Source organism: Chrysemys picta, chromosome 4, assembly GCF_011386835.1.
Source record: "Chrysemys picta bellii isolate R12L10 chromosome 4, ASM1138683v2, whole genome shotgun sequence".
Lineage (NCBI taxonomy): Eukaryota > Metazoa > Chordata > Testudines > Emydidae > Chrysemys > Chrysemys picta.
The window spans coordinates 80,608,468-80,633,030 of record NC_088794.1 but is presented as its reverse complement, the minus strand read 5'-3'; the positions used below and the strand labels follow the sequence as shown (position 1 = coordinate 80,633,030).

At 40.5% G+C, this 24,563-nt stretch overlaps 1 protein-coding gene across 9 annotated transcripts in view; it reads right to left on the bottom strand.

Moving 5' to 3' along the window:
* Positions 1–24,563, bottom strand: part of EXT2 (exostosin glycosyltransferase 2) — a 103,259-nt gene that overhangs the window by 51,015 nt on the left and 27,681 nt on the right. For 6 of the 9 annotated variants that reach the window (XM_008179788.4, XM_024100469.3, XM_008179792.4 and 3 more), the window contains one exon: positions 5,888–6,019. The exons of the other annotated variants lie outside the window; for them this stretch is intronic. In XM_008179788.4, coding sequence (XP_008178010.2) covers positions 5,888–6,019 — 132 coding nt within the window. The remainder of the gene's footprint in view (positions 1–5,887; positions 6,020–24,563) is intronic. 9 annotated transcript variants of the gene reach the window in all.

The following is a 24,563-nucleotide window of genomic DNA, read 5'->3' as shown; positions in this document are numbered from 1 at the left end:
GTTTCTCATGCCACAGAGGATATCACAAGCAGATGAAGTTAAACTTTCTCTACATTAGGTACCAGCCACACTGCATTAGATAAGTATTATGTCATCTTTTACCATATAAGCAGAGAATCCTGAACTCTACTCTTGGCAGGTAAGGCAAGGAGAAATTTTGTTTCAGCAAGAAAATATATTTTTATGTCTGAATGATCACATATTTGGTACACATGACCTATCATAATACAAACATTGCAGAAGTGTATTAGTAACTACACCTTCTAACAAGACATGGCAAGAAATCCAACATGGCAAATAAGACAAAATCCCACCCAACTGATCCAATGCATCTCACAAGTAAAATTTAAGATGCCTGGAAGTAGATTGGATGTTATGAAATCTAATCATTTCAGAAAAATGTAGCAATGAAAACTTGAGTGAGTTATACCACATGTGTCAGCCAATAAGACTGCTGGAAGATTTCCTCTTATACACAGATAAATGTTTGTTCAATGTTTTGAAGGTGAAGAGTGTTATTGGGGCACAAGCAGAAAATACAATACAGTGGAATCATCTGTTTAACACTTATTGCTTAAACTTGGATGAGTGATGTTTTTAATTGGCAACCCTCAGGATCTAGATTATTCACAGGAACAGTGAGATGTAAAATGCCAGCCAAACAGCTCAGAAATTGTTGTAAGTGTTTTAAAAGGCTCAATTAGTTGCCAGTTGGCTGAAACACACAACCCATTCTCTAAATGAACATCTGACTTAGCTTTTGCTAAGTGAATAGCAACTATGCTACTGTTACTCAGAGAAAAAGTAATTTTTTGCATTAAATTAATTTGACTATTACTTTAGTTTAAATAGGGTGGAGATTCTCTTTTCTGCCTTACTGAAAAAAACATTGTCTGGCAGTCACTCAACAGGAGAATGGAGGTCGGCTAGAGAAGTGCATTTATTTCTTGGCACACAGCGATTCTCTCAACAATTATTAAACGAGAAACTATTAAACTACAGTTTATAACATTCAAGTTCAAAACTCTAAGGCAGACAACAATGGGGCCAAACCTTTTATAGGTCTGTGCTATAAGCAGGCCTGAAAGAATTCCATTAACACCAGCGAAAGAAAAACTGGGAAAGAACAACATTATTGTCATTCTCAATCATCTGCATATGTTGGGAAGGTACAGGGACACAGAGAGAGAGAGAGAGAGAGAGAGAGCGAGAGCGAGACTTAAAATAGTCTCCAAAATCTAGAATTGCAATTACTAATTTATCTCTGTATTAGATAATTAGAAAACATCTAATTGAGGGAGACTGATAGTAGGATAAGGAATCTTTCGACTCAAGGTTATTGGTTCTAATCCAGTTTGGTAGAGACCAAAAATCATGACTACCACCTGACAGATAGTTAGTGATTTATGTGAAGTCAGTAATCTCAGTCCAGTTTATAAAGAATAACGGCTGCATCAGTAAACAAATGGCAATAACTGGCACATTTGCGCAGTCTCAGCAAAGGTGCCAAGGGCTGGATGGTTCCAGAGCTGTCAATTTAGCACCTTTTACTAGCACTATATTAATTTATTAAAAGAAGGAAACATCTGGGGGGGGGGGGTGTACACATACACACAGTGTTGTATCATAATATATAAAAGAAAACAAATGTTTTGGTATTTGTTACTATTTTTCCCTTCTCCCTCAGCCCCAATGGAAGGATCTATTAACACAGATGTTGCTCCACTTCACATGGAAACCTTTATTTTTAAAAAGGGCTAAAAACTTTCAGTCAGCCAACCAATTTGAATAGGTGAAATTGCTCTGATCACTTCCTTAATGTATAACACACTCAACATGTGATGCATTGCATTACATATGCATTCGTGTCTCATGTAACTTACATTCCCTTATGGTCAAAGAACATTCAAGTGTTGCTGTTGCACAAGAATTGTGGCAGCACCACTCAGCATGTGAGGGGTTCAATGAAAGAAATAGAAATAAAGGTGAGCTACACACAGATCTAGCTGTGAACCTCCTCACTATGAACTTTAGTGTATAAACACCATTTCCATCCTCATTGTCAAAGACAATAGCCAACACCTCAAATACCAAAATCATTGAAATTCTTCTCAAAGGAGTATGTAACCATCTGAATAGTTCCAAGATTGAAGGTATGTCCCTACCCCCACAGTTCAAGGTGATGGTGTGGTCAAGGTAAACCTTAAAATAAAAAAGCTTAGAAAATTAGCCTGCATTTTGCAACAATCCCAACATGTTGTTGCCAATTAGGTGGAGACAGCATTGTGAAAGCAGCAGATTCCTCTTCAGAGATGAGGTTGTTAGAAACCTGTCTACGGAAACATTCAGATCCCTGGCAAACTCCTGTATGTAGCACTTTTACAGGTTATCATCCCATTTTTTTAAAAAATATTAATTCAGAACTAATTCAAATTATTGTTAAAGTCCTGCAGTGTTACATCAAATCTTGGGAAATAAGGGATTGAAATGAAAAGGTGACTCAAATCAAGGTAACCTCATGAAGTCACAGAGAAGAATTTTACATACGGGGGAGTTATAGGAATTGAACAAGTTACGTGGACTGTTAAGCTGGAAAACAATCACTTACTGTTCTATTTTATATCTCTGAACTGGACAGTATTTGTCCAGTGACATAATTTGTAACATGGTAAGGCACGTTACTGAACACTTATTTCTCATGTTTGCAGTGACTGTAAGAGAGTCAGGTTACTATGTGCGGCACGAATCACATTTAATGTCTACAGATAAAAACATTACACAAATGAAGTAGGACCGCTAGAAGCGCAGATAAGAATTCTCACTAGTTCCTCCTTTGTGTGATGAACTTTACAGACACAATAGGCTCTTATTCTGTTACATTAAGTAGTAAGGAAGGTTTCCCTTTTCCAGCTGCCCAAACTCATATCACTTGCTCCAATAAAAGCAGGTCTTTCGTGCATAACTACCTGTAAGCAAATCTGTGTTCTCTGATTCACTCAGGGCCATTATTAGCCAGTGCACAGGGATCTGCATAATAAATGTTAGGTTAATAACCATATAGTGACCATATAAATCTTTGATGAGTTGCTGTAAATCCCTTAATACCAAAAAGCTACTGCACTCTCTGAACCTCTCACTGATTTTGCCCACAGCACATAAGGTTGCCTCATCTTCTGACCCCTTCCCCAAATCTGTCACTCCAGTGTGCAATCTACACTGCACAATAGAACCATAGTGTAGATGGACCTGCATTCAATATAAAATGTAGCATTAGGATGGGTGACAGAAAGAGGAAGGAGAAGGAGTCAGATGAGTCAGCCATATTTGTTTTGGGAATGTGAATTGCAAATTCTGAGGGCAAAAGCCAGTAACAGAAGAGGGATTTACAGGAGCCCAGCTGAGTGCATATTTCACTACTAATACTATAGTGACTTGGGGTGGTCCTTGTTAACTGACTAATAACTATATCCTAGACTCAGAGAACTTTGATGTCCTAAGTTTCAGAGTCTATTTCCTGTACAAGTCTCAGCCTTGAAATTTATTTAGCCCAGAATACGACTATCATTTGTAAACTTGTAGCATTCTCAAACTAACTTTTAATTACTCACTCTATTTTCATATCTGGATCTGATGGCACCTTTCACTCTCCTAAAAGATACTGTGTCAAATCTCTACATGCATAAATGTATCTTTAGAATCATAATTTCCCACCAGGACTAATCAGAAATTAACAGGGTCGTTATAAATGCATGTTATCAAGGCACAAACCAATATAAGAAACATGCTTATGGCTCAAGTGGGACATTATTCCTTTTGACAAGCACAGACCATCTGTGGAATTCTGACAGCTGGATAGTGCAATTATTTAAAAAATAACTCAATGATTTATTAAGTTGCTGGCAGATACTATATAAGCACTCGCCGCCCAAAGTGTCTGAAATTATAAATTAGCTGGACCCTGCGGAGGAGGCTGCCTAGAAGACTGCAATGATAATAAGCTCACCTCCAAGAGATAAAGTATCTCTAAAGCAAACATTTTTTACAATGGATAAATCATAGCTACTGAAGGCTCCAGTTTTTTGCTGCCACTATTAGCGCGAGGGTCAAAATATACAAGCTACAGACTTTAGCCAGTTAAATAAGAAGTGATTGAATCAATTATACTTTTATATGCACTCATACTGGAGTAATAAATACTTATCAAAATCCATGGTCATTAATGTCACAGAACTGCGTGGGTCTGTTCAGGAGCAATTAAATACAAAGAACAATTCCTGATCTGAACTGTATTTTCTTTTACTGATCCTGAGAAGGAGGGTCACAAAAGATCTCTGCATAGCTGGCTGACATAGAGCTTACACAGCTCACAAAGGACATTTTTATGACTTTTTTTCCATACTGAAGCAAGAAAAATATTCATGCATGTATTGAGACTCTTTCAGCTGAAATATAAATCCAAGGAACTGACTATTTGTGGGCATGGAAGAGTCTCAGTATGGTGTTTGGCTGGACAAATTCCAGTTTGGCTAATTACTAGAGCCTCCTCACGTTTTTTCTGCAATTTCAAATGAATAGAGTATTCCTCTTTACTACCTGTATTACTCTATTGTGTACTGTTGCTGTGTATTGCTGACCAGTTTCAGTGTTACACTCTAGAGATTGCTGTGTTTGTTTGGTGACCGATCTCTTGTAAAGTGCTTTAGGATCTTTCATCCCACAGGATCCCAAGAAATACACTTTCCTGTAAATATAGTTATAAACAAAAAACCAGGGGCTTATCTGTCCCCCACAGCAGAAGGAACTGTCATTGAAGTCAGTGGGTATCCTGCTAGAGGGAGAGCAGGGAAGAAGCAGCCTGAGAGGTGGCTTTTAATGCTGCATGTTTCCAAATCCCTATTTTTCTTTTACCATGGAACTCAGGCCAGGTGTCAGGCCATTCTTGCTGTACTAAGCCACGGTCTAAATAGTCTACTAAGATGTTCTGAGCTCCTCATTCTTGAGTAATTGCTTCCCTCTTTCATACCTCAACCTTCACACTAGACATCTGTCAGTGCCATGCTTGCCTCCCCCTCAGCAATGCTAATGGGTCGGTATCCTAAGCTAGGCCCATTGAAAATGCTATCATTCTCCAATAATTTAGGGAGTTTAATATCAAAAAGCTATTCCTGAGCTCTCTTCTCCTGTATAGTTGAAAACCGTCCTGCTACCAACCCTTTGACTGAGCTTTTGCAGGATAGTTTAGAAAAAGGAAATACAGGTATTAATTTTTCTGTATGTGTAAAATATAAATTAACTAAGGGAGAAATTAGTTTTCAAAATTCTGCAATATAAGAAAATAGAATAGGACTGAATGGTGCAGCAGGTTAATTAACACACTAGCACTTCCTCCTCAGAGAGCTGGGTTCAAATCCTGGCCAAATAAAAAGTGAAATGAGTTTGTCCCAAAAGTAGATCACTCAGGATGATTATCAGTTTCTGTACAAGCGAATTCTAGGACTAGAATACCAGGGGTGTACATTCACAGGGCTGCGTGGACAAGACAACAGCAGGAAGAAGAAAACTGGAAGTAGGGGAGGTATTCCTCACACAGTTCTGACAGAAGCTCACACAGAATCTATTTATACCATGTGACTTTTGCCAGTGTTATCACTTAAGTTATTCACTTTCAAAGGTATCAAATTCGCACAAAATTTAACAAACACACTCAAATATATATACACATACATACACACACACTCACCTGAATATCATAAAAACATTTTGTGCAACTTACAAATACAACAAACCTTTAAATAGTAATGTTACCAAGATGCATAGTACATACCAACGACCTGAAAGAAAAAAAATCTTATTTTATGACTAAGCCACAGAAGTACATTCTACTTACAACAGCTGGGGGATCATTCCATTCTTCATAAGACATGGCAGCATATGGGTAGATCCTGTCATTGATAATCTGAAGGGTGGCCAGAGCAATAGCTTTCATCGACCGAAAATACGCTTCCCAGAACCACCTTGCCTGCAAGGAAAGGATGAAATGCACTTTCAGACCCTGCTAATGCCACAGAGCTGATGCCTAATCATCAGTTTTCGTTTATCATATGCAATCTGCTAAATGCTACTGAGAAATCAGCTGGAAATTAAATCAGGAGGCAAATTCACTGGAATGAGGGATGTTTCCACAGAGGCTGGAGACCTCAAAATGAAAAAGTTACTGAAGTTGCAGAATAAATAAATAAATAAAATCAATAAAAAGCAAGGAGGATATGCAGAGGAAAGCATTTCAATGCGTTCGTGAGTGGGCTAGTGGAATAAAACTCCATGCAAGTATATGAAGGAGCCAGTTTCTTTCATATTTTTATCGGTTTTTCCCCTCAAAATGTCAAAAATGATTTAACCACAGCAGAGAATAATTTACTGTTATATTTGTTTTTTCTAATTTGAGGGAACTCAAAGTGCAGCCCAATAGCCAACTGAAGCAGTGGAGCCTAAAATACAGCTGCCTTGTAATTGCACCATGTGGAAAAGCTGATCTGCTGCAGGTTTTTGCTACTGGTAAACTCTACCAAACAAGCAATTTCTATTCTTCTATGAAAAATAAAGATAGGGTCCTACCAAATTCATGGCCATGAAAAATGCATCACTGTCCGTGAAATCTGGTCTTTTGTGTGCGTCTACATTATATTATACTGATTTCATGGGGGGAGACCAGCGTTTCTCAAATTGGGGGGTCCTGACCCAAAAGGGAGTTGCAGGGGGGGTTGCAAGGTTATTTTAGGGGGGTTGCGGTATTGCCATACCATGGCATCCTTACTTCTGCCCTGCTGCCATCAGAGCTGGGCGGCCGGAGAGTGCTGGCTGCTGACTGAGGGCTTAGCTCTGCAGGCAGCAGCGCAGAAGCAAAGGTGGCAAAACCATAACATGACATCCTTACTTCTGTGCTGCTGCTGCTGCTGCCAGTGGCTCTGTCTTCAGATCTGGGCTCCCAGCCAGCAGCTGCCACTCTCCAGCTACCCTGCTCTGAAGGCATCACTGCCGCCGCCTGCAGCAGCGCAGATATAAGGGTAGGAGTACCGCAACTCTCCCCACAATAACCTTGTGACCCCCTCCCCACAACTCCTTTTTGTGTCAGAACCCCTACAATTACAACACTGTGAAATTTCAGATTTAAATAGCTGAAATCACGAAATTTACAATTTTAAAAATCCTGTGACCGTGAAATTGACCAGAATGGACTGTGAATTTGGTAGGGCCCTAAATATAGAAATGCAAGCAAATATTAGCATTTCTTGTATCTAAAAATGTACATGTTTGCAAATTAGTTGTAGTCCTTGATCCCAGCAAGTTTTCAACTCAGCCATGAGTGTTGTAAAATTTGCATGCCTTTGGTCTAAACTGAGGCGCTTTTAAAAAAAAATAAATGTGATATTCAAACAGATAAATATACAGAATTTCACAGATGAATCAATTCTAGGCTGAGACTCTATATGAAAAGTTTCAATCCAGATTCAGTTTCTACCCAAGACAAACCCTTAGTGCTGGAGGAAAAATGGGATTTGGTAATGAATATGCTGACTGATACAATTCTGTAGTACAGACACACACATTTTAAAAGCCTGGAATCAAATGATACTAAAGAACCACATCCAACCCAAAAGGAAACGTGCTTTGCCAATGATCACAGCTCAAGTGCCTTGGCCTAATAAAAGTGAATTTCCTGAGCTTAGTTGTTTCTGCAGGAATTTCCAGCACCTCTAAGTGTCCAGAGGCACTTCTATTTAGGATCTCCCCAAGCTTTAGCATTAGCCTGCAGGAGTGTGCACGTGCATCTAGGTGGGAGAGCAAGTGATAGGAAAGACATTTCCAGATGCACTGGCAGCATATGAAGCTTGCTGAGCCAGAAAACAAACAGAAAGGAGAATATACCTCTCTGGCCAAGTGCTATTTAACTATGCCAAGGGGAGTTTTCAAACAATACAAAAAGGCCAGCTCTAGAGATATGCTAGCAAAGTATCAAATCTTCCTCAAAGTTTTTTGGGGAATCCCATTGTCTTGGCAGAACAGGCTTTTGGATAACAAAATTAAACTGTTTTGTGTAGTTGTGCAATGCTAAACAGCTGCTGCATTCCATCCTACAGGTGGCTGCTTTTCACTGAAGCGCAAAGTGATTCCTATAGGTACAATTTGTAAAGCTCTTTGGGATTCTTCAGGTTGCACAGCACCATATATAAGTGCAATAAATCCAAAATTTTACTTCTAAAAGTGTTGAGGATGCAAGTTCACAAGCAGACTCAATTATGTTCCTGAGCAATGGCATCATCCAATGTGTTGTTTTGAATATTAGTAATACAACTGAGAAGAAAATGGGTCTGTTGCCAAGTCCTCACCCTCATCACTCACTCTGGAAGCAGTTTTTAAGTCAGGTTTTTCAGAATGTTTTTGTTTTATACTTTGGAAGGGAAAAGCCACTCAAATGGTACAAAAAGCAACAAACCCTTGGCTCATTAGGAAGAACGATCATAGAGAACGACAATGGGTAGCGTCACCTAGAATACTTTTTACCCTACTCTGGGGAAAGAACAATAATCACAGGCCTCGACACCTAAGAATATTCAAAGGATATTCCAGGAGGCAGATGGGTTTATCCAACGATTAGTTACATTTGTACAGGGCCTTTGACCCAGAGGGAACCCAAAGTGCTTTACAAACCATATATAAACCGAATCACTTTGGTTCCAGAGAGAGAATGTATTTCTGTAGTGAGCAAATAGGAACTACTCACGAATTTAGGCCAAAAATGAACACTGTACCCAACTGGAAGTGCTGGAGAAATATATAAAGGTAATTTACCAATATTATAAAAAAGAAATATTTAGAACTCTAAAATACTTTACAAAAATTATATAATCCTCCTAGTGTCCCCAGAAACCAGGACAAAAAGTGAAGAATCAGATGCCAAGGGTATGTCTACACTACAATTAAAAACCCACGGCTGGCCCGGGCCAGCTGACTCAGGCTCATGGGATTGGGTTAACAGGCTGTTTAACTGCAGTGTAGACATTCGGGCTCAGGCTGGAGCCTGGGCTCTAGCAATCTTCAAGATGGGAGGGTCCCAGAGCTCATGCTGCAGCCTGAACTCCAACGCCTACACCACAGTTAAACAGCCCCTTAGCCTGAGCCCCATGTGTCCAAGCCAGCTGGCACTGGGAAGCCGCAGGTTTTTAATTGCAGTGTAGACATACCCATAGAGAGGAGTAAGTTACAAGTGTCTTACACAAGATCCTAAAGAAAACCAAAGACAGAGCAAGGATAAACTTTGACCAGGGCAGTCCATTTAATAGCCCTTCTCTTCCAAAATTTGTAAAGACCACAAGTAGATACAACTAGAGCGCCACAAATCCACGGATATCCACTTTATATCCGCATCCACAGACCATTTTTGCGGATCGGATGCGAATACAAATGTTGTATCCTCACAGGGCTCTAGTTAGAACACAGATTTTACATTACATCTGCGTGTTAACTTATTAATTGATAAGTAGTTTTAGAGAACTATTATTTGTAAGAGAAATTAATTGCTAGAGGAATAAATTTTACATAGCCTACCTAGGTACAGTAGCAGCACAAGTTACATACAAATTAACTGCAGAACCCAACATGGTACTTCATGCTGGTAAGTGGTGCACCCCATTTCTCCTAATCTGGTAAATTTTTACTGGCAATGCTAGACTGGTGATTATTCACTTCTCTGATAACCAACTTCTCCTGACAAATGGTTATATGCAGAACCTATTCAGACACTCTATCTCCTGTTGACTGCAGCAGAAATTAATCTGAACCCACTTCATTTTGCTGCAAGAATGTTTGCAGTGTCCAGTAGAATTATATTTTCACACCAGGAAAAAGACAGGAGAAGGGGGTGAAGGGAATTTATTCTTTACAAACTAATATTTATGTAATTATTAATTTTGGGTGAAGAGCTAGAAACTGTTTCAACATTTGGTTGTAATTTTTCAGAACTGAGTTTGTTTAAGGCAAAACCCAAAACCTTCTAGGGGGATTGCAAGTCTCCAGACAGATGTTTTGAGGGCTCATTACTTCCTTCCTATCTTGTTTGCTTTTATAAAACAGAAGTGATTAACATGGCTAGCTATTCTAGGTTGTCCAACATGGTAAGTTACTAAGCATTATTGGAAAGTTATTCTACTAGGGATATACGTTGTGTTTCCCTGTTTCATCCAAAATAATTTTAATTTTCTAATTTACAGTGTATGTGATTGGAAAGCTTTTATCAGAAGGTAACAAAGATGTAGCAGGAATTGGGTGGGGAGTCAATGATACACATCATAATCTACTAGCATAGTGCACGGAATAGAGAAAACTTGAGTTCTACTCCTGGCTTTGACACCGACACCCTCTGTGTCCTGGGGCAAATCACAAACTTTCTCCCGTCAATGGCTCATACATGAGCCTTCTCTTTTCTTTGTCTTTACAAACCATCTATTATTGAAGTATGAAGGAAGGAGGCTAAAGGACAAGCAACAGAAACTTCATTCAGAGTTCAACAAATAGTTTTTATGCCACCAACTGATGTTTTATGCCATGGCTGTGACTAAATGTTCTTGCTTCCTTTGACGAGGCATCTGCAGAGGGTTGATCCGTGGACTTGCTTCAACGTGTACACATTCTGCTGAATCTGGGTATCTGGCCTCACTCAGAAAACCCTTGAGTGTTCCTTATTGTGAGAAGTTCTCCAGTGTCACAGATAAGGTTGATCGCACACGATGGATAAGATCAGCTGGGAAGCTCCCAAGGACAAGCCCTATTATATTCTAGATAGGCTCTTGTACCGTGCTCAGTGCTATAGTAGCTCAGTACCTTCCAATAGTGCATTAAACAATGAGACTACAGATCTGTCACATGACATTTGTTGACTCATCCTCTCCCCTACGGGAGAAGCAAGTAGAGTGGGGTATCTTGTTTTGGTAGGGCGTACAGTCTTTTCTGTTTGTGTTTTGTTTTTTTAACATACATGCTGCTCTGTATTTATTTTGAGGGCAGCTCAAAGAAATGTGCCTTGCATTTGTAGTGGATGGTGCTCAGGTTTGTGATGGTCCTTCGCTCCTCGGGAGTTCATTCCATAGTCTTGGTCTGGCCCCCAAGAAAGTTCCATTTCCCACACAAATGAGCTGTACCCTTCTTACATCCTAAATTCATACTAGCTGCTATGATACTGGCCTTACTGCCTGATCTCCAGGGTAAAGATACACAGGACACAAACTGGAAAGGACCTCCCGGATCATCGAGCCCAGGCCACTGCTATTGCATGCTGCAAAGATTATTTTCACAAGGTGACCATGCAGAGCTGCATTTCTTCCATGTTTTGAAGAGATTTTTCAAGTTTGTGCCATTCTAAGTATTAATCTATGTTATTTTATAGATTTGGTGGAAATGGATGGGGGGAGGGATAGCTCAGTGGTTTGAGCATTGGCCTGCTAAACCCAGGGTTGAGAGTTCAATCCTTGAGGGGGGCAGGTAGGGATCTGGAGCAAAAAATCAGTATTTGGTCCTGCTAGTGAAGGCAGGGGGCTGGACTCGACTCGACTCTATGACCTTTCAGGGTCCCTTCCAGTTCTATGAGATAGGTATATCTTCATATATGGACACTTTATAAATTAAAAAATAAAATAACTATGCCCAAATATTAGCAGGGATACAGTTCTAAACCAAGAGGACGCAGACATCTTGTAGGACAGCAGCACAAACCATAGTAACAATGGTTATTCCCAAGCCCAGATACCCACAATCTTCAAAATGTGCCATGATACCACTAAATTCAGCTATGAAAGGGAACTTGCTCATATACGGATGAAAGCAGGAGCACTTCAAGGACTCTCTAAAGCATTCTCTATTTAACCCGGTGCTAGCCTCTTTCCCACCTAAATGCTGGTGCCTAGACAATCACCAACTTTAACGATATAAATTAAGCTCAAATATACATTTAAAACCACTGTTAAAAGTACCAGGAGTTCTCAATCTAGGGAGCTGTGACTTGCAGGGGATCACGAACAGGTCACCGGGAGTTGCTACCACCCTGACTTTCCCACGTTGCTAAATGGGCAAGAGATCCTGGACGGATCCAGTGTGGAAAAACAAGAGAACCTCTGCCAGAGAGTCTTGTTCCACCAACCAGCAGAACATTCAGTTTTGAGAGACTGGATGGCCCAAAGAATGGAGAATGACCTAGAGAGCCTTTAAGTTGCCAGCTAAGCTGCTACCACTAAATGGCTCTTCAGTAACCTATATGAAATGCATCTCAGTCCAATAGCTACAGTCCATTTTACAAACATACCACTGCAGGTAATACATTTGCCACCCTTGTACGTAGTCCAAGGAAAGTAACCAAAGACTGAACAAACTATGGAGACTGAACTCTCTTCTCTCTCCCCTCCCCACAAGTGGTGATATCTGCAAGCCAAAAGTTGTTCCCTCTTGTCAGCGTGGAGGAAGCTTTCACCATCATTGTTGACATTCTGCTAAGCTGTAAATTCCAGTATTTTCCATCTAAAGTTGCTTAAAATATATATTAAAAAAAAAAAAGACTGAAGTGATCTCTTTATGAAAAGGATCCAACATCCAAACAATTTCATTTGTACAGAATTTTGGGGGGGGAATGAAAAGGGGGGGTTGAGAAAGCAATTTTGGTAGTATATCTAGTAGCTGTAGCAATATTTGTAAGATGGAGAATAAATCAAGCCCCTAGCAAATTCAAGATAGAAAAAATAGTTACAAAGCAAAAAAGAAAGGCACCGCTCCAACGTACTGCTCATAAATACTTATTCTCGGAATCCCTTTAGCAAGATGACACAAAGCATCCAAACCCATGATTTCCTTCTCCTTGGCTGCAGCCTTACAACTTTGGTCAAGTGGACTGCAGAGACACTAAGGTGTTCCAGGTACCAATACGCACATCACTTTAATAGATGAGGAGCATGGGACAGAAGCATTTACAGCTAATTTCACAGGAAAGACGATACAGCAACCTGCAACAAGAAGGTAGCCCACGCACTGAAAGTAACATTTATTTAAGCAAGGTGTTATTTTTCTTAGAAATAAACACACTTGGGGGCCCAGCATCTCTTTCCAAGCTCTTTCCAAGCCAGCATAGCATCAGGTTACACAGTCCATTCATATGTTTACAAGACCTAGTGTTAATGCCACTAATGGTGCTCCGACAGAGTACAAGACAGATCAACATAAACCTTCTGCTTATATTGATAAAAGAAAAACACTGGGCATGAGGAAAGGAGCACTGTAGGGTACAACTCAAGGGGGTGTGTACATCGGCAGGGAGCACTATGCTCCTTGAAAGGAAGCTTCTAGGTTTCTATCAGTTACCCACCCAGTTTGGTGAGAATGGGGAAAGTCAACAGAAAAGAGATTTGGAAGAAAGCAATAAAAGTTAACTGCCCATAAAGCACCACTTCTCCCAACCTCTAGGTCAGGCGCCATGCTATTGTAAGATTTTATTCCATTGCAGGAGCCAAGTGCTCCCAAAGTGCCACACTTGAAAAGGTTTATGAGGCCTTGAAGTGTTACCATTTTCACACTGGCTGAGGTTACTCTACTTTAACTGCTTTCCTTTTATATGGTGTAGGTTCAGATACCCACTTCCATCCCACAGTGTTTTTTCAAATAAACTTTTTACTCCCTGATCAGGTAGCCTAGGGAAGCTTTGGTAAAAGGAAGCATGTAACCCAGAGGCTACACTGGGAGCCAGGTATCTTCACTTTTATTCCTGGCTCTGCCATTTATTCAGTTTAACTTTATACAATTCACTAACCCTCTGTGCTTCTGTTTTCTCATCTGTGAAACATGTGCAATCCCCACCTCATAGAAGTATTGTGAGACTTAGTTGTTTGTAAAGCACTTTGAAATCCTCGGATGGATGGTCCTATAGAACAGTGTTTCTCAATGATCAGTCTGTGGACCGGCGCCAGTCCCTGAGATCTCCCTGACACAGTTTAGGAAGGCAACAAGCCACTCCTTGGTATTAAAAAGATTGAGAAACACTGCTATAAAAGGACAAAACATTTTCCCTCCTGTTATTTGTAAAATGCCAAAACTTCTAAACATATAATTTAGCTAACCAGTATTACTACAGTAATTGATAACTGCAACTCTCTGGTCCTTTGCTAAATATTTTTTCACAAAACGCAAAGTAAACCTGTGGAACTCCTAGCCAGAGGATGTTGTGAAGGCCAAGACTATAACAGGGTTAAAAAAAGAACTAGACAGTTCATGGAGGATAGGTCCATCAGTGACTATTCGCTAGGATCGGCAGGGATAGTGTCCCTAGCCTCTGTTTGCCAGAAGCTGGGAATGGGCAACAGGGGATAGATCACTTGATTACCTGTTCTGCTCATTCCCCTTGAAGCACCTGGCATTGGCCACTGGCGGAAGACAGGATACTGGGCTAAATGACCTTTGGTCTGACCCAGTATGGCTATGTTCTTTTGTTCTTATGGTACCATGAGCAGACAGACTTTTTCAGACTAGCACAAAGTAACATGCAAAATTTCACCCAGCTGAAGGTTAATTCGGAAGCTTGCCCAGAGAGGCTTTCAGGCTCAAAATGTACATAAAGTAGAACTAACTGAAGACATACAGCTTCAATAAAGAAGCAGAGACCTCAGCGACTACATATCCTAGCATGCGATGCTCTATCTTGTTCCAAGCTGCCTCCAACCATACCATATGGACCCACATATGGGGACCCATGGTCTAACAGAACATTCCCACACTCAAATGTTTAAGCTGCCATTTCTCAATCCCCCATACTGGATGTCCCTCTATGACTAGCTTGCTGTGCTGATGAATTCCTTACTGCCAGCATGTGAACCAGTTTCTCTGTATTCAGTTCCATGGGAAAGAAACCTCCAAATGCTTCAGTTACAATCAGCATCATTTTTTGCTTCCTCTGCTAGGCAGGGCTTGAGAGAAATTTACTGACGACTGCAAAATTTTGGGTTATGCAGCAATGTGTAGTTTACAGCAGGTGATAAAGATCTAGGGTAAAATTTTCAAAAGTGCCTAAGTGCCTTAGGAGCCTACATCCTATTTTCAGAAATGACTTAGACACTTAGGAATTTACATCCCATTGATTTTCCCAATGGGAGAAATAGAGTTTGCATGAAAGAGAAAAGAACGTAGGCTAAATGTTCAAAAGTGATTAGCCAGTTTTGGCTGACTTAGCAGGTAGCTCAACACTTCCTGAAAATCAGGCCCCTTTCAGGTGTCTTAATTTGGTTACCCAAAAATTGAGGCATCCAAAATTAAGTGACTTTTGAAAATTTGGGCTGAAAGCAAAAAGTTAAAGCCTCTTCCCATGTATAGGAGTGTTAATATTAAACCTATTAAATCAATGGAGTATTAGTAAACTCATGCTGTATTTCCTGACCAAAAAACTTCTAAAATATTTAAGTTAATCATCTATAAAATATGAAAAAGTGTCTTTCAAAGTTGAGCAAAGCAGGTTGTAGTGTGGCTAGTTTCCAAGAGGGGTAGAGACAAGATTTCTAAAGCAAGTGAGTGTTTAAAAAGGGGGAGTTATATAGATATCGACAGATATCGATATATATTGATAGATATCAAGATGTATAGATATAAAAATCATTTGGTGCCACATCACCCGAAATAAAGACCAAACCATAATTTAACCTGGTTTGGGTTTCTGATAAACCAGTAAAGAGTGAACAGAGGAGAAGAGTGACTTGTAGAAATATCACATAAATGTGAGAAAACGTACTAGGTAACTATTGCATTTTATTAAACAACAATATTTCTATTCACTCATGTACTTCTCCTCCCATTTCCCGTTTGTGCTGAACTGCATAAGTCCCAGGACCTCACGAAGCCAGAAGTCGATTGCATTTATTTAACTTTACCTAATCACATGAGAGGCCTATGAAGGTAAAAATCCTTTATTTCAAGCAGTTCGTGTAGGCTGAACAGGACACAAATATACATCTATACTGTCCTACCTCTCAACTGTCCTTCATTAGTCACAAATGTACTTGTTTGGTTTCTTGCCTTAGGCATCAGAAATGCTGATTATAACAATGTATGTCACAGGGTAAGAGCAGATGTAAAATAATCCATGGCCCCTCTTGCCACCCTTACAACCTAAGTCCATCTGAAATACTGGCTAAGACACATCACAAGCATTGAGCAGATTTAGGTAAGGACCAGGGACATTCTAACCCAGATATTTTTATAAGGTGACTCAATACCGGGGGGAAGGGAGGGGTGTTGGTGCTAATATTAGGTACAGTTTCATTTTAATTTGACCTGATAAAATTATCTCAATGTATTTAATAATCTAATCCAATATCTGCTTTCAATCTATACTGCAATCATTTTAATCATGGATTAAACAAGTATATTTGGCGTCTTCAGAAACAAAGATTTGGTTTCCTCTCTTCATTCTAACTGCCACTTTTTTTTTGTAGTTGTCAATGCTCAGAGATGGAGAGGTCAAGGTTCAAAATACTAGTCTGACCCTCCAGATACTAGTCGCCTGGGAGTAGACTTCTAGGAGTTCTCAGTTTTATTGCTGTAAACTCCTGACATCACAAATGCTGACTCCTGGAGCTGAGGTTAAAGGGACATGTTAGTGCTAGCAAGATATTAATTCCATTCACTTTAAGTTTCTTGCACTATGATTTTTCTTGGGTCCTTGTCTCACATTTTGGCTGTGGTAGTTCACAAGGTATTACCACCGCAATGCTGGCATGAGACACTCAGATACCAAAATGATGCACTACAAGCAGGTCTCTGTTAAAGATTAGCTTTACCAAGTTTTTCCTGTATCACATTTGTTTTGTTCGTAAGTTTTCATCCTCAATTCTCATCTTACTTTTGCTAGTTCACAATAGCAACACTTTGCTCAAAATCCAGCTGCAACTACACTACACACAAAACTACTACACCTCTACCTCGATATAACGCTGTCCTCGGGAGCCAAAAAAATCTTACTGCATTGTAGGTGAAACCGCATTATATCGAACTTGCTTTGATCTGCCGGAGTGCGCAGCCCTGCCCCCCCAGAGCATTGCTTTACCACGTTATATCAGAATTCGTGTTATATCGGGTCGCGTTATATCGGGGTAGAGGTGTATTTGACAGGAAGAAGGGTTTCCATGTTGGCCCATGAGACAGCTGCATTTTTGTGACCTTTAAATCCAAGAATATCTTGATCCCTAATATACTGCCAACATACCAGGATTTAAGGCAGTGTTTCCCATCCAGGGGATGTCAGACTAGTCTTGGGAAGGGGGCATGCATGACAGAAGAGAAGAACAGAATGTAGGGGGGAATCCTGCACAAGTTGGATCTACTGTGACTCCCCCATTATAAACATTCTGCTGTGAGTAATGCATGGAATAGCACGTTGAAACCCAACTCTCCTCTCTGCTCCTGAGTCTGTGACTGCTGGTAAGGCTGACTGACAAAAACTTAGCATCTCTGTCCCAGATCAGCAACATAAATGTGTTCCAGTCACAGAGCCAGCAAAGGACCCAAAAACACAGAGCCTTCTGGTTGAGGGGAATGGGGCCAAAACGTGCAGAAGGACCCCCCAGGAAAAACAAAACTAAATGGTGTAAAGGGAAAAAAATGGTTAAAGAGTATATGTACGCAGAAACAGACCCTATTTTCTGAACATCTTTGCTCCTGTTGGGTTTTCACCTTATATATTCCTAATTTACAGCAAACAAGGGTTTACTTTTGTAGACACCGTAGAGCCAATGCAACTACAGGACAGCAAGCTGGACTCTATTCTGCCTTATGGATAATCATATTTGTCAGATACATTGGTGAAGGTGTAAGAGGCAGAGGTGAACATAGCTTGATTTTTTAGATCGCAGATGGAGTTTACAATGTTGACTAATCCTTTTAGCTGAATAGGCAAATCATTGAGAAAGGATAGATATAAACCTATACAATGCCATTTTAAACAGAGTCATTTTGACTATAACTACATGATAAGATTAGTTTCTGCTTTGAGCACTCCCTCTCCATTAACCACACAACCAAAATTATGACGATCTAGATTTCTGCTATAACTGTTACAAAGGCCAGAACAGTCAAGAGAAGAACAAACATCAGTCATGTGTATACAATTGCAGGAACATTCAAATGTTATATGACTACCCAGTGAAAGGGGAAGGGGAGGTTCAGCCACATTTCTTGAAAATTGATGGACAGCTCTTGAAACACAAAGCAATAGGTTTCAAGTCTCAGGGGTATCGCCTTCAAATATGTCTATGTTCTAAGGGTAGATCAGTTTTCTCTGTTGCAGGCATCCAGCTGAGAGGTGAGGTCCCAAGCAAAACACAGGAATCTGACTGCAAGCCTTTGAGGTGGCAGGAGCCAAGAGTGGTTCAAAGGCAAGGCCGGCGGGTGGGCAGCACCTCTGAGTATTGTAAAGGTTAGAGGTTAGTAAAGCAGGAGCCACTGGCCAATAAAACAGTGTTTGCAGAGCCCACTCTGCAGCTAAATTGGGGATCTGTTTACACCTTTCCCAGCTTTCTGAGTTACACACACCGATGCTTCCCACTGTGATCTTGTCCAGTGTCCGCCAGCATCTCCCCTGGTCAGCAGCTGCCCAGCTCTCTGCTGGCTAGCTTTATAACACGGCTAAAAGATGCTTGGAAACTTTTAATCAGTATCCAACATCAAAAATAAATAAATAAAAGCACAACTTGTGTCAACTGCTGCAATAAGATCAATCTTGTTTGAGATTTCCCATGACTGCCATACTAATGCTGGGAGAATGGAAGTTTCAATTCCCTTGATTGAAGAGGTTAAACACAAAACAAGCCCAGTGCCAATCACACACATGAAAGACCAGCATTTTGTAATAATGAAAAAAAATGTATGTCAAGTTACTGCAATGTTCTAACTTGCAAAAAACCAGCACACTCCTATTTCAGAGCGCAAGCCATATTCCATAAGGCATGTTTATCCCCTTTGCTTATTCTTTTCTAACAACTGAAATATGATTTTTTTTTTATGTATGTATGTATGTATGTATGTATGTAAACACCCACACTGGAAGGTGTTAAACAGCCATAGGCGTTGCTGCCAGCTCCGCCTACAACACACATTTTAGTGATATCTGTGTTGGTGAAAGCCACTGGAGTGACAGCCTTGGAGTCTGAAATTCTTTACCCAGCTTCCCCCATACCTTAAGCAAATGAAACCATCTCTCAGGGTGCAAAAGCACTTCATCCTCCATGGTCCAATCAGTCTTTTGCCTTTCTACTGAGGCTGAGAACCAAGGGGTCAATCACTCCCAAATGCGATGGTGCCATGTGATGTACAAACTTGTCCAGCAAGAAAGTAGTTGGAGATGAAATTAATTCTATCTAGACCACAAAACAGCTGTTAGGCAGTTACTGAAAGAATTTATTTCAGCCTGGACCATATTCAGAACTCCATCCTAGAAGCAAGGCTTCTTATCCCATTATTAGTTCAATGGAACATATAGCTCTCCTGTTAACTACTATTTCTGAACATCTCTAGAAATGAAAGTGTTACTTAAATAAAACATTTTTAATGACACATCCAAGTTCTGTTCCCATGTCTAAAGGATGTTCAAAATTAGCAGCAAAAAAGGTAAAACGAGAGAAAGAACTTAATAGCTGTTTCAGAACCTAAGGGCACCACAATGCATTCCTAGCACTGATTGACAGCTGGGGGGTGCACATGAACTCTTACAGTGACATCAGGCAGGAGATGGAACAGGTTCCAAAGAGTTGTGTCAACACTAGGAGTTAGTTCACAACAGCTGCACTATTTCCACTTGCTCTGTGATTTATACAGTGGTAGCTGCTCAACTGCTGGCTATTCTACCCCTGAAAAAGCCATGTGGCATTCAAGAAAATGTATCCAAAAGGTTGATTTGCACAACTGCTATTCAACAAGTCAACAAGGTAACAAACATATATGAAAACTATCCAGCAGCAAATTGAGTGCCACTACAGGGCACCTAAAAACTTCGTAATTTAAAACCAAACATTCTTATTGTATAAGGAAACATGATCTAGTGGTTAAAGCAGAAAACTCAGAGTCAGGACTCCCAGATTCCATTAGACTACCAGCCTGACCTTGTGTAAGTAAATTATTTGTGTGGGCCTTACACATTTATATGTTGTATAAATGGGTATCATACCTACCCTCATAGCAGCTCTGAATGATTTAATTACTGCCTTTACGATCCTTGAATGGAAAGTGCTATAAAAATGCAATGTTTTTATTGTATAGGTAAACACTAATTTTACAATGGTATCAATTAGTAGGCAGGCTGTGGATTTGGGCAAGAGAACTGGGGTACAGGCCAAATAACAGAAATGGGGAAGCAGAGTGGAAACTGGGTTGCGCACCAGGACCAGGTGATCATAAACACTGTTAGTCTGCAACCAGCTGCTTCAGTCAAACAGTGCAAAATATTCTCAATTAGAAGAAATCCTGAGCTTTCAGATTTGGATAATCTGCATTTAACTGTTGTATACCCAAGATATCCCTTGACTAGGAATTGGCATACAGCAACCTTCCAAGGTTTGATAGTAAGATATCCAAATTCACAGCAGCATTTTCATTAGTTTAAAGTGGAACGGTTGACTTAAGTTAGCGTAATTACTCTCTTAAAGCTCATGTCTAACCCTGTAATTTAGAGGCCGAAAACACAGATTCTAATTAGAGCTGGGAAAACAACTGGTTTTTTTTATTCACAAAACATTCTATTCGACCAGAAACATTTTGTTTCCAGGCATATTTAAAGGACCAAATTTGCAAAACAGCCAGAGGAGGAAGTCCTGACCTCCCTTATAATCTTTAGTCCCACCCAGCGACTATTCAAGTACTTAATACAAAGTGGAACATCTTCAGGAGGAGAGACTGAGATCGAGAGCTGTCCTAGAATACCCCATAGCCCAGTGGTTAGGGCAGTCTCTTGGCAGGTCGGAAACCCAAACTGAAATCCCGGCTTAACATGAAGCAGAGGGGAGAACTGAACCTTGGTCTTTCACATCCTAGATAAGTGCCCTGACCACTGGACTAGGAGTTATAGGAAGGTACCACACTCTCTTTGTGAATCTACCTCCTCCCCTGCACCCAAAAAAATGTTTGTCCTGAACTATTTATTTAATTCATGTCAAGTTCACAAATAGTTCTGAGTTGACCAAAACTGCATTTTTCAACTAAAAATATTCATCCAAAAATTTTGCCTAGCTCCAATTAGAATAAAACATAGCTCTGATCCATAAAATCATTGAGTGGTGTGCTTACTGCTCTCAAGGACTTCTCAACTATCCCATATGTTGTAGCATGGAGATTATTCCGCACCATAGGTAATATGAAGACAATATGCTACTTTCTGGAAGGCAAAGATGGGGGTAGGGATAGGAAGAATCTATGTTAAGGATGCTCTTTTCAAGTGACTCAAAAAAATTCTGATCAGCGAATGCCAAGGATTCTGCAACTCCCCTAGTGCTCCTGGCAGTAAGCCAGGTAATCGTTTTTCCTTTCCCTTGCTGTCTGCTGCAACAGACCGTTCCCAAGAGGGAGAGGGGGGCTGGAGCTAACTCCAGTGCATCTGATAAGATGGCAAACTGTCCATGCCTGACATTTATGGAGGACCCAGGGTTCCATGGAAGCACTCTGGGAGGATTAAAACGGGGTTAGCCTCTCTAATCACACTCCCTAAAATTCTACAAATGTCAGATGGATGAAAGTTTTTATATTCAATAACGATGATTCTAAAGAGCCCCGAGACAGAAGTTGCCCTCCATCAAGGAAAGATATACAGCTGGAAGTCAATTTTTTTTTTAAAAAAAGCTTGTAAGACCAAACCAAGCACCCTTAAGAGCTGCCCTGCTGCTCTCTACAAATGGCAGAGCCAATATATCCTGGAACTACATTTCAAATGACAAGATAAAAAAACAGCTCTATGGAAGCTCACTCTTCCTCATTCCTCCCTCTATAAGCGTCCAAATATTGAAATTAAGTTTGGCTGGAAATAGATACTTCTCTCAGTATCCACCAATTACAGCTAACAATCCTACTTCCTATATGTGCCTCACCCTGCATTTCAGTGCAAGAATGAGAAGTTTCACACGCCTGCACTCACTGCCTGGAGCCAGCAGAAAGGCTCATATAGCTGTCAGCAAACTGATAAGGGCTGAAATTACTCCACAAAGTCCGCTTTAAATAGAAGAGTCAAAGAAGCACATTAAATAGGAGAGGGAAGGGGTCAGAGACACTAGCCACTCATGTTTTAACGTGACACTAAAATAAGTTACTGATTTATGCATATGTTAGTGTCTTCAGTTCCGTTTGACCTGGAGAACTTGAGGCATGGGGGATATGAGCTAGAAAAACTACAGTGGTATTGCTCAGACATTATTTGTTCTGGGAATCTCACCTCCCAATCCAACACTGAAAACTCACTCTAAAATGACTTGCAATGTCTTTTAAAAATTGGGCTTGTGTCTTTCTTTTTTTAAACAGAGCATAAAGAAGGCCTGAAAAGTTGTGGGGTTATGTTTAAGTTTTTCTGACTGTTTTTGCCTCAGGGCAAAAACACAAATCTCAAGTCTGGTCTTCTCTAGCTCTTCAAGAGAATCTCTTACAGAGTTTTGAAGGGGGTGTAGCATGAGCTCATATATTAGCTGAAGGGGTAAGGATGTTGTACCTTTAGAAAAAGAATGTCTTTGTTAGTGTGCTCATTAGTCACTGAATTTAAACAAGTGTTAAAACACATTTTAAAAGTGTGACTTTAAAAAATCCCTTTCCTCAGTTGCATCAGCTTTTAGCTTCTTCACCCTTGTCATCGCAAGATCATCATCATCATCAGAGTACACAATGCCTTAATTTCTAATGTAAAAAATAAAGTAGGGGGGGGGGAACCAAACCTCCCCAAACCCCCTGGCACTCCCCTTTGACCCCACCCTGAAGGTTATCCTTAAATTCCAGTCCTAGGTAGTAATGAATTTATCTGTGTTTGCTGGATCTGGGGCAATGAGTTGGGATTTATGATATCAGTAGAACATAAATTTTCAAGACATACAATACTCTGTTAAACGAATCTGCAGACAAAAAAAAATCAGAAAGACTCTGGAAGTCTGTTTACCCTACAAATTACAAAGTGAAAAACAGATCTGTCCTGGGGGAGGAGGTTTCATAAGGGATGGTTTTAGTGGTAGCCATGGAGGTGTTGTGTTTTCCTTTCCTTTTTCCTCATTCTGCTCCTCTCCTTCTCCCTCTTCCTCACCTTCATCTCTCACCCTCCACTCCCCCTCTCTGCCATACTCCTATCACATCCACTCCCTGTCCTTCCCCACCCCCCCTTCCTTCCTCAATATTCTGCCACAATATTGTTGTTGACTTGTGGCACAGGGGAAGTGAAAGTAGAACAATGGATGCTGTCCACAGTACAGTAACTGCCTGTAGGCATTACCACCAATGTTACAGACTCCATATAGATTTCCAGGTGAGGGAAGGATGGCTCAAGGAGGATGCTCACTAGGGAGCTTCACAGATCCTGGGAGACAGACCTGTCCTCGCTTACAGACAACCCCCCAACCTAAAGCAAATACTCACCAGCAACCACACATCACTGAACAAAAACACTGACACAGGAACCTATCCTTGTAACAAACCCCGATGCCAACTCTGTCCACATATCTATTCAAGTGACATCATCATAGGACCTAATCACATCAGCCATACCATCAGGGGCTCGTTCACCTGCACATCTACCAATGTGATATATGCCATCATGTGCCAGCAATGCCCCTCTGCCATGTACATTGGCCAAACCGGACAGTCTCTACGCAAAAGAATTAATGGACACAAATCTGACATCAGGAATCATAATACTCAAAAACCAGTGGGAGAACACTTTAACCTGTCTGGCCACTCAATGACAGACCTGCGGGTGGCTATCTTACAACAGAAAAACTTCAAAAACAGATTCCAAAGAGAGACTGCTGAGCTGGAATTGATATGCAAACTAGATACAATCAACTCAGGATTGAATAAGGACTGGGAATGGCTGAGCCATTACAAACATTGAATCTATCTCCCCTTGTAAGTATTCTCACACTTCTTATCAACTGTCTGTACTGGGCTAGCTTGATTATCACTTCAAAAGTTTTTTTTCCTCTTACTTAATTGGCCTCTCAGAGTTGGTAAGACAACTCCCACCTGTTCATGCTCTCTGTATGTGTGTGTATATATATCTCCTCAATATATGTTCCACTCTATATGCATCCGAAGAAGTGGGCTGTAGCCCACGAAAGCTTATGCTCTAATAACTTTGTTAGTCTCTAAGGTGCCACAAGTACTCCTGTTCTTTTTGCGGATACAGACTAACACGGCTGCTTCTCTGAAACCTGTCACAGATAGCAGGATGGTAACACCACAGAACAACAGACATGCGGGCAGTCCCAGAAGTGCATGTGCCTCACACTCGCTTTGTATCAATCTCACCAGCTCAG